At 36.2% G+C, this 10332-nt stretch overlaps 2 protein-coding genes across 2 annotated transcripts; one reads left to right on the forward strand and one right to left on the reverse strand.

Moving 5' to 3' along the window:
• Positions 1–580: 580 nt before the first annotated feature.
• LOC581398 (acylpyruvase FAHD1, mitochondrial) lies at positions 581–4366 on the forward strand. Its single transcript, XM_781400.5, has 3 exons — positions 581–736; positions 1252–1351; positions 3020–4366. Exons 1-3 carry the CDS (start codon positions 627–629, stop codon positions 3503–3505), a joined length of 696 nt encoding a protein of 231 aa, XP_786493.3. The 5' UTR covers positions 581–626; the 3' UTR covers positions 3506–4366.
• On the reverse strand, positions 4015–9940 carry LOC754043 (testis-expressed protein 36). Its single transcript, XM_011665245.2, has 5 exons — positions 9775–9940; positions 8712–8821; positions 7871–8011; positions 7288–7368; positions 4015–6424 (listed from the first exon to the last, which is right to left on the reverse strand). The coding sequence occupies exons 2-5, from the start codon at positions 8760–8762 to the stop codon at positions 6095–6097; spliced, it is 603 nt and encodes a 200-aa protein (XP_011663547.2). The 5' UTR covers positions 8763–8821; positions 9775–9940; the 3' UTR covers positions 4015–6094.
• Positions 9941–10332: the final 392 nt, after the last annotated feature.

The following is a 10332-nucleotide window of genomic DNA, read 5'->3' on the forward strand; positions in this document are numbered from 1 at the left end:
ATATAAAGAGAGCAATGCACCGGTATGGGGTTCTTAAAATGTTGTCTGTGACCAAAGGAGGATGTAAATGCCATGTTTAGCATTGCTGAAGATATACTTATATTCTTTAATTCTTTAATACAGACATGAAGGCTTGTGGGAAATGGAAAGCTGAAAAAGAAGGGGACAAAATCAGCAATTTCGCCATACCATGAGAGTTTGAGCATTTTACAAACCGGTACATGAAACAAAGAGCTTCTTTATCAAAGGATTTTCACACCTTTCTGTTGTGTGCACCATCACCTGCTGTCACAACACATCCCATCCCGGCCCAGTATAGCTTAGAAAAACTGCTTCGGGATTATCTCATCAAGGTTATCAATGAATTACACACAAAATATTTTACTTTGAAAACATTGGATTTGAAGATCATGAAGATATCGGCAGGAATTATGATTGAGCCTAGGTAATTACCATTGGCAAGCTTATAACTTTACCAGTTTGATTTACAAGCTTGCAGATCATGAAAAGGGGGTGTGTCCGTCTTGTCCGAGTACAAGCCTGCCTCGTCTCTTAAATGTATCACGTGTGGTATATTGCATTGAATTTAACCAGTACTAGCGTCGAGCGATCGAGGAGCAGTCAGAATGCAAAGGATTGCGATCTCAACCATCCGAAAAATGTCTTCCAACACAGAACCGCTTAACAACTTTGCAAATTTTGGAAAGAAGATAGTTTGTATCGGCAGGAATTATGCGTGAGTCGAGTATGATCGTATTTAGAGAGATCTCAAAACGTCTTTCGTCATTGCCAAGTCCCGTATATTGAAAGAAATGTTGGTTGCTGTTGTAGTGCATGTATTAAGGTCGCGATTGCAAACTTTATATAAATTATAACCTCGTAATACTAATCATGATAATAGTCTACTATTAATGAGTAATTCTAATTAAACGATGTATTTTGTATAATGTAAAGTAGCTGACAGACTTGTACATGAATCAATGCGCCAAGCTCTAGTTGGATATTAATTGAATAATTCACTAACAATAAAGTCTAGACTTTTCAATGAGGAAAATTGAAGCTGAGAAATTGAAATTATATATGTGCTGACAAATAACGGGGGAATAATTAAAAAAAAACACCTGTACCAGAATATACCAGTTGAAAAAACTATTTTATTTATACAAAACTTTCATCCCAGAAAAGCAAAACCTATTTATGCAATTTGAAAGGTCCGATACAACAATGTTATTCTTGTCAATTATCTTTCAGTGAGCATGCAGCGGAGTTGGGGAATAAGGTTCCTACCAAGCCTATGATTTTCTTAAAACCAACATCAGCTTATCTCCAAGAAGGACAAGGCAACATAAAGGTATGCCATGATTTGGATGTACTTATTAAGGCTCATAAGGCTTTAAAGGTAAAGACCAGTTTTGGAGACGCCCCCCTCTCAAAAAATGAAATGGAAGCTCTTATTACCAATCATGTGAAAGAACATGTTTTGACTAATACGTAATGATACAAATTTTTACCGCCTACTAATAGATATATTTGGTAAAATATATATCTATTTGGACCTGATAGATATCGCACGTGTCGCGTAGTCCCATATACATTTTTCTGTGTACAGTGCTTGTAACTTTACCAAGACTGGGCCAGATTACTTATCATTTTGATGATTCCAGTACACACCAATACTTATATGCTAGATGATCAACCTTTTCTGATCGATTCCACAACTTTCTTTCACAATGCAAGAGCATGACCATAACTGGTCTTTATCTTTAATATCATTGGTGGGGTGACAAAACCTTTTATCTCAATTTTTTGAGATTTTGATTTTTTTGCATAATTTTGTACCTAATGGCCTACAACACCACCTGATAAATCCATGGAACACCTCCTTCTCGGTTTTTTCACAAATTCCACACAAACACCCTTAAACTAAACCTCGTAACTTTAACCCCCTTTGAAGCTGCACTGACAAAACCTCATAACATACGTAATTCCTTTTCCCCATAACTTGCACACGGTTTAACAGTACCGAAGTTAGTGTATTCAAATCCTTGTAACTTATTCAACCAAAACCTCATAACTCATTCAGAATTGAAAGTAAGAACTTGTATCTCAATTTGAATAAAAACTAAAAACTTGTATCTCAATGTAGATAAACGCAAAAACCTCATAACTCACTTTCAAATATAAAAACAATTATTTTACTGTATTTCAACAATGACATTAAAAATTGTATAAACATTCCAGTTTTAAAAAGAAAGGACGGTGTCACAGCACTAAATTTGTTGAGACAGGAAAGTTTTTTCGCTCTCCTGAAAATTCATGATTTTTGAGATACGAGGTTTTGTCACCCCACCGACGATATACTGGCAGAGTAATGTTACAATGACAACATCAATTCAGATGGCTACCAAATGTGAATAATTTTTTTTTGTATTGCGATTCTAATGGTGATGGGCTAATCTTCATCCCTTTCTTTTTTCTTTCTGGTTAATGTGTGTGATGCTGGTGATATACAACAAAGAGTAAGTCCACTGCGTTCAAATGTGAAAGGGGTGGTTTATTATTATTTTCATAATGATCATGATATCATGAATGATAAAGATCAGATGCTTAATCATAGGTAAACTGGGTTAGAGTATAGAGTAGTCTGAGTATTAAAGGGCCCATGACATTGAAATACAAGTGTATTCCTGTTGATGTGCAGTCCTGCATACATCTCGTATTTTGATATGTAAACTTCTGAATTGTTTCATAGATTTTTAAATATTTTTTGAAATATTTGTTTTTTAAACTTGCTAAGCTCCACCCCCAAAACCTCCAGATCTTATTCCCCTTCATCTGTCAGTCATCAATGAGCTAACTTGAGAAAGTGGTATGTATCTTTGCCGAAGTCTACCACCTGTTACAATACGTAATACAATGGCAACATACAAGTTGCTATGTCAGACATGCTGTAGCATCACCAGGAAGACCAAAGGCAATGATGATGTAATGTATCCATTTGTTCTCTCTTTGCACATAGCTACCTCCAAACTGCACAGAGATACACCATGAAGTAGAGCTAGGTATTGTCATTGGAAAATCAGGCAGCAATATCCTAGAATCCTCTGCCATGGAGCATGTTGGTGGGTACACCCTCGCCCTGGATATGACCGAAAGGAAACTACAAAGTGACCTCAAGTCCAAAGGCCATCCTTGGAGCCTGGCGAAGGGTTTTGACACATCTTGTCCGGTAGGCGGTTTCCTGGACGCATCAAGGATCGACAACGTTGATGATGTAAGGCTATGGTTAAAGGTCAATGGAGAAACAAAGCAGGATGGGAATACTAAAGACATGATATTCCGTGTGCCAACCTTGCTGAGTTTCATCAGTCAGTACATGACGCTGGAGGTCGGTGACCTCGTACTGACTGGGACTCCCTCTGGAGTTGGACCAGTTAGAAGCAAGGATGTTATTGTTGCAGGACTCAATGATGATTTGTTACAGATTGAATTCAGTGTAGAGTGATTGATTTTCAAAGCTCTTATAATAAGTAGACTGTTACTGATTTACATATTATTGATCACATTTTTGAAATGTTACCTCTGATTATCATCTCTAGAATTTTCATACCCATTGGCTTGTCCAGGACCATTATGTGATTTGACATTCAAAGTCAAAAAGAGCTATTCAGAAGAATTATTCATTTTGGTAGCTTTCTCAGGTTTCAAATGTTTTATGCTGCATTCAAAAATGCAGGTATCGAATGCAAGATTTTATCTTTGGTCCAAATACACATCTGCCAAGTTGTCCTATCTAAATCTCTTATCTAAATCTCTTAGATAGTTTGCTGAAATTTATGTTATCTCTGATTTTATCTTTGTGACGTTTTTTTCTCATTTAAGAATATCCATTAACTTGTCAAATTAAAATAAATTGATTAGAGAGTATTTAGGGTTTAATAGGGGCCATATTTCTCTGTCTGTGACAAGTCTGGACAACAAAGAAATTTCAATCAATACAAGAAGCATGTCTTTATCTTTACATTTCATATATCGTTTTATTGCTATATATTATATACATACACAAATACAATGTTTTACATATCATTTCACATTAATGAATAATCTATCAAATGGATATGACAAGTGCACTTTCTCTTCTCTATACCATGTATATCTCTGTCATTTTTTATGATTAATGATACATAAATGATGTATGCAGCTGAGTTCATTATACGATCCATCCGCACTCGAGATGAGACTGTATGCATCTCTTGTACAAAGCGGACAAGGCCGTGTTTGATAGGTGCATAAACAAACTCAACAAGAGTGAATAGATCCTGTAATGATTGCATAAAAACATGCATCATTTGTATTATTATACAAATTTTTTTTTCCAGATCCTTGTGATTTGATTGTTTTGTGTGATAATTGATGACGAATAAATCCTGGTCGACCAATCATTTGATTAGGATCCAGGAGAAATCTAGAAATGGAAATTGAGTTTATCTTGCTAGTTGATACAGTACGTGCCTTAAATTCTGTTGAAAGAGTTTACATTTTGAATACCGATATTGATGAAAATTGTACAAATATTTTCTGCTGAAATGCTATAATATACTTTTTAATTCTGAAAACCACCTGACATTGTAATTCTTTTTGTTTCAGTGTGTTTTAAATTTCTTTTAAACAAATGTGATTGAGCACACTTTAGGAGCACACTCTGGTGATGATGGTTTCTTGTATAGCACAGGTACACGCCTCTGCTGGGAACTCATGGCATTTGCTCTACGGTGTCTTACAAACTTCATCTCAAATCACAAATTTAGCATTCTTGGTCACTGTGTCAAATTGAGATTATTATCCATTAGCCTTACTAATGGAAAGCGGTTAACCGTTACTCTACAACATCTTTTTTTTCCCTCCAGTTTTTGTGTCATTTCTCTCCAAATCCATGATTAGCTTTTTGTTTCACCATCCCTATATTTCCATTATTAAATACTATGGCAAGAGAGTGCAGGGGTGATACTTTGGAAGACAATCACATCAAAACATCTGTACCACAAATTACTTAGAACATATTACGTTTGATGTATTAGATGTAAAATGTATGGTTTGACCAGCTCAAATGCCATTGCCTTCAGATACAATCAGAGGAAATTGAAAGATGATGAAGGAATAGAAATCATTCAGCCCACTTAATGCCTAATCAGACAGGAGGCTGAAAACATGGTGGCGAAATGAAATTACACACATATTGATGAGCACACAGGCCACAATTCACAAAGGAGGCTGGTATTCAAACCACAATTTAAATCATGCTTTCATGGTTTAAACCTCAGTCAAACTAAAATAGGCAAATACAAGTGTATCCTGATCAGTCATTGGGCATTACAATTTCAACCATGGTTTGCATTTCAGTCTGCTTCTTGCATTCTGGCATAGGAGCTGTTGCTCCATACAAATATATTTTATTTTACCTCCAAAATATTACCCATTTCCATCAAACTAAACTTAATATTGCTGCTGCATCTTGTTTCTTTGTCTGGAAGACTTTCAACTTTTACTACTGAATTGGTTTTTCATCTCTCAATGGGCAGTTTATGTTTTGTTTTTGATTGATGTGAGGGATACAAATCAACTTTGTAATGAGAAGACAAAATCTGCAAGCAGGCCATCAATTGCAGGAATGTTGTTCAGTAGTAAACAATACATCATGATAGTAAAAATATTCAATACAGAATTCAATATAAAATAGGTTTATTTTGTTCTTAATATTTTTGCATACACCATACCAACACAGGCAAGCACAAATGAGTAAAAAAAAAACAAGATAAAAAGTATATCCCTTGCATACAATACTGAGAGAGCACACAACTATTATCGCCACATTTTGCAAAGCAATTATGCCTTGATGCATAGTCTACCTCCTTGCTCGAACAAGGGAACGAAAAGATTGTCCAGAATTTGTCTAATAATGCTGACATCAGATGCTTTATAAAGAGATTGTCCACACACATGCACTTTTGGCAATTGCTGAAGCATCCAAACTCCTAGGCTGCAGTGGGTTGCCTCTGCGGAAAGTTTGAATAGTCACATAGTATAGTTTCGAAACTTATTTGACGTAGGCTTTGTATGAATACTTCCAAGGGTTAGGTTTAAGGTGGGGCTCTTTACTTGAAACAAGCACCTGTGTAGGGGTACCATAGGGTACCTTGGGTGGTTCAAATGTATGTGTGGTGGAGGTAGGGAGGTCTATTACCCCTTGTTGGGGTTCAGAGTAGGTTCGAGGGAATCTCCTGGTGGTAGGTGGGTTCTTGGTAGGGTTGCCTTGGTATTCAGCTCGATAGTCCGTCTTGTAACACCGATCTGATGACTTCCAGGTGACGAAGTCTTCGGAGTTGTGCTGCCTTTTGGATCCATTCTCCACTTGCTTACCAAGGCCCTGTGGGGGTATTAGAAGTGAATACAAAATAAATATATATATTTTTATATGCTGCTTATAAGTATCGGCTTGCATGGTGACGTAGATATTCAGTAGGCTTACATTTATACCATGTGAGAGAGGGGAGGATTGGGGAGTCCTAAAAAGGACTGTCGGTATCTTTCTTTCTTGAGTGTGTGTGTAGTCCTAAAAAGGACTGTTGGTGGTCTTTTTCAACATTCTTTTTCAAGACTACCAACAGTCCTTTTCAGGACTACACACACACTCGAGAAAGAAATATTACAGACAGTCCTCCCCCTCTCTCTCACATGGTGCAACTGTAAACCTACTGTATATATTTGTCTAGTTCAGCAGTTATTATTAAACTATTTCAGTACTTAGGCAGAAATAGCACGAGGCAAAAGTTGAATTGAATGTGAGGTGTTTTGTTTTCTCTCTCATTTCTTTTAATAAAAGTTCATTACATTTACAATATGACGTTTGCCTGTGAAGGATAACATTGTAAGGGACCAATGACATTCTATAACTGCATAATATTATTGAGTTGGCCAAGTAACAGGGAAGCATCAGATTCATATCATCAGACATAATTTAATCTAAGACATGCTTGTTCTCTAAGTGTAGTTTCATTTTCACTACTTTGTATGCAATATGTAATTAATTTCCTTTCTAGGTCAGTTTGGAGTCCAAGCCGCCCAAAATTATATTCCATACTTGCATACTCTACAGCACATTTTTCACAATTTATCTAGAGTTTTTCATTGCTGTCTCCTTTACAATTTTATACTGGTAGGAAAAATTAACCTATTTTCTCATCACATGAAATAAATGTAGTGTATGAGTAGAATGTAGTGCATACTTACATGCCCAAAATATACGCCATGGTCCTGGAAAGAGTTTCTATTGTCATGCATGGAAAATGGGTTGGAATGTATGTAGGTCTTCTGTGAAATATAAAAAATAAATAAATATGAGGTTACAGGTTACAAGGCACAATTGGTTTCATAAACAAAATAAAGTAGGATATTGATGTAGTGGAAATGACTTAGTCATATTATAGAAGTATCATTCAATATATACAATGTCAGTTGCTTAACAATATTTCAAAAAATCAAAACACCAGGAAATTGATTTTCATATTTTGTTTTAAAATTTAAAAAAACAAAATCATTTTTAGAAATAGTTTTGAAGATCACTTCACAAATTGGCAACTCTGATTTCAGTTGTGCTCTATCCTTCACTTTTTGTGTCCAATAAATGGTATGCACAAACAGTACAAATGAATTTTGTCACTTTCCAATTTTTCCACAAAAAAAATACATTTTTATAAATCTGTGCCCCAATTGAACTACTGGAAACTGTAGGTCGATATCTCTACAATAAATCAACTCTATTTTTCTAACTAAACTTCGGTCTTTCATTGGTAAAGACAGGAATTTGACCTACCTCTGCTAACTCATTGTATGTTGGTGGGGGAGGTTGAGGTTTGGAAGAGCCTTCTGGGTTGAACTTGGTACTCAGCATGAGACCTGTAGTAGTACCTGTGTTCCTCATTTCTCCCTTGGTTGACCAGCCTCGAGTTTGGAACTGAAAGGAGCAAAAGATTTTATTGTAATCAGGATAATATACGACAATGTGGCACATTTTCTTTTTTCCCCTCAAATATTTCCTAGTTTAACCCTCTGGATGCTACTTACTAGGCCCGAGATAACTCGGACAGGAGTCCATGAAACTATGTGTCACACTCATCCATATGTTTTTAACTTTTTTTTCTTCCAGAAATGCAATTCAGCTATCCTACACATATGGACCTAGCCTATGGGTCATTTGCACTGCTTTGCATTTTGTTTACCTTTACCTTTACCGCAAATACTGGAAGAATGCTGAGACAGCAGTCGAGCTTTCAGGTCTATCTTCTTGGTCTATCTTCTTGTACTCATACTCTTTAATAATAATTCTCATTATATGCAAGGGAGGCAGAGGGGCAAGAGGTTGCATCTTGACTGGACAATGTACAATGTCCCAGGAGCATGAAAGAAACTTAAAACATTATTTCAAAGATTTTTATTCAAAATTAATTTTGAAATGAAAGAAAATAATATAATGGCATTATAAAGATACATCAGTTACGCAAAATTTGCTAAACTACATTTTTATCTAAAATTCATGAGGGTTTTTCTTTCTTCAAAAAACGATATGCATTATTTGCTCAACTTTGAAAATATATTACATACAAGTTACAACATAGTTGTTTAATTAAAACAAAATTTGTAATCATAAAACTCACCCAAATTCCGTCCTCTGCTGCAGAAGGAGCATGAGCTCTTGACTTCGGCATGATTATTTGTGCCTTGTACCGTAAATCCTCTTTGAATATATCTGTCACAAAGTTCAGTCCTGTGGCATTAATGAAAGAGATTTGAATTAAATTACAAAACACATTGCAGATCTACATGTAAGTAAAGTAAAGTTGTCACATTTGCTGTTTGCTTTTACAAAAAATAAGCAAATAACATAAACACGATGCATTATTCATCCTTTACGATATTTCATCCTTTACGATATTGTCCAACATAATATGGAATATTGCATGTAACTTCTTTGAATCGCTGTTTTCAATCATCTGTCCTGATACACGACCTGTCTGCTTTGGACACACAACGTTTGGGTATACTTGTACTTTAGGATTGGCATACTGTATAACTACAAAAGTATAATATCTACTTGATTTTGTGTCACATTCAATCATATGACAAGTTATGACGGTTATCCCCTTCTCTTTGCAATATGGGCAGCTGAATCCATGAGTGTATTGGATTCACATGAATTCACCAAATTACCATATTGCTTAGTGTATGCATTCTTCAATTTGTTTCGTGGGATTGAAATATACCTGCGTAAAAGTTAAACAAGAATAGACATTTTGCAGGCAACAAAATTATTTCATATTGTTCTTCTTGTTAAAAAAAAAGGTAGGATTTAATAATATAATGAAAACATGATCAACAGATGTAATTGCCAGTAAAAAAAAATCATTGTGTCATTTAGTAATTCACTTCTGTCTTGATCATGTAAATTGTAGTGTATTTGTGACAGGAACAAAATATTTCATGTATTAATAAGCATTAAGAATTCAAGTTGGCCCTGGAAGCCAGCAGCGAGATCGAGACGCACCTGTAGTGCGGAAGAACTACCCGCAATTCACCTGCTACATGTACAGGCAGCAGGTGCATGACTCGTTCCCGGCCCCGATCCCGAATTCTTTGGTGTCAACGACTTTAATAGATACAACTTTTCTCAAGACGAAATAATGGTTCTACAATCAATTTCAAAGATGGTAATTTACTTACAATTCTGTTTGGATATTTCCACTCTCTGTGAAGGTACAGTGCCAAGAAGATGATCTTAAGTTCAATGTTTTTCTTCACGCGCCGTATAAATAGTGCACACAAGAATAGTATACATGTTAACCACACTTCGGTAACTATGGGTAGCGCAAGCGCCCTCCCTCCTTGGTTACGTGTACACACAAAATAAAAAGTTCGCAGGTTGTGCTTTGTGACCTCATGCTTGAGTGCACGTCGGCGTTTCTGTTTGTTGTCTGTTCGCGGAGTTATGAAAGTTTAGATACTTTTTATTCATGCATCGCGCGCAATATACAGCAAATTATTTTCCTCCTGTTTTCTCATTCTCTTTCTCTTCTCGCCGGTAATTTGTGCGTTTTGGTTAACTTTATTTGAACTCCAGTCCACCTCTCCTACCCTCCCACCCCTCCCTTCCCCTGCCCACCTCCCCTCCCCCTCCCTTCCCCTCAGGGACGTAACCAGAGTTTGATGTTTGGGGGGGGGGGCACGTATTGTAATTGATCGACGTCCTGGGGAGGGGTCTAAAAAAGTTAAACCGATCTT

Source organism: Strongylocentrotus purpuratus, unplaced genomic scaffold, assembly GCF_000002235.5.
Source record: "Strongylocentrotus purpuratus isolate Spur 01 unplaced genomic scaffold, Spur_5.0 spur5_scaffold_15, whole genome shotgun sequence".
Classification (NCBI taxonomy): domain Eukaryota; kingdom Metazoa; phylum Echinodermata; class Echinoidea; order Camarodonta; family Strongylocentrotidae; genus Strongylocentrotus; species Strongylocentrotus purpuratus.

Coding starts and splice junctions, on each gene's coding strand:
- LOC581398 (XM_781400.5), top strand. CDS start 627: ATGCAAAGGATTGCGATCTCAACCATCCGAAAAATGTCTTCCAACACA. Junction 737..1,251: donor TGTATCGGCAGGAATTATGC/GTGAGTCGAGTA, acceptor ATTATCTTTCAG/TGAGCATGCAGCGGAGTTGG. Junction 1,352..3,019: donor AAGGACAAGGCAACATAAAG/GTATGCCATGAT, acceptor CTTTGCACATAG/CTACCTCCAAACTGCACAGA.
- LOC754043 (XM_011665245.2), bottom strand. CDS start 8,762: ATGCCGAAGTCAAGAGCTCATGCTCCTTCTGCAGCAGAGGACGGAATT. Junction 8,012..8,711: donor CAGCAGAGGACGGAATTTGG/GTGAGTTTTATG, acceptor TGCTCCTTTCAG/TTCCAAACTCGAGGCTGGTC. Junction 7,369..7,870: donor CATACAATGAGTTAGCAGAG/GTAGGTCAAATT, acceptor TATATTTCACAG/AAGACCTACATACATTCCAA.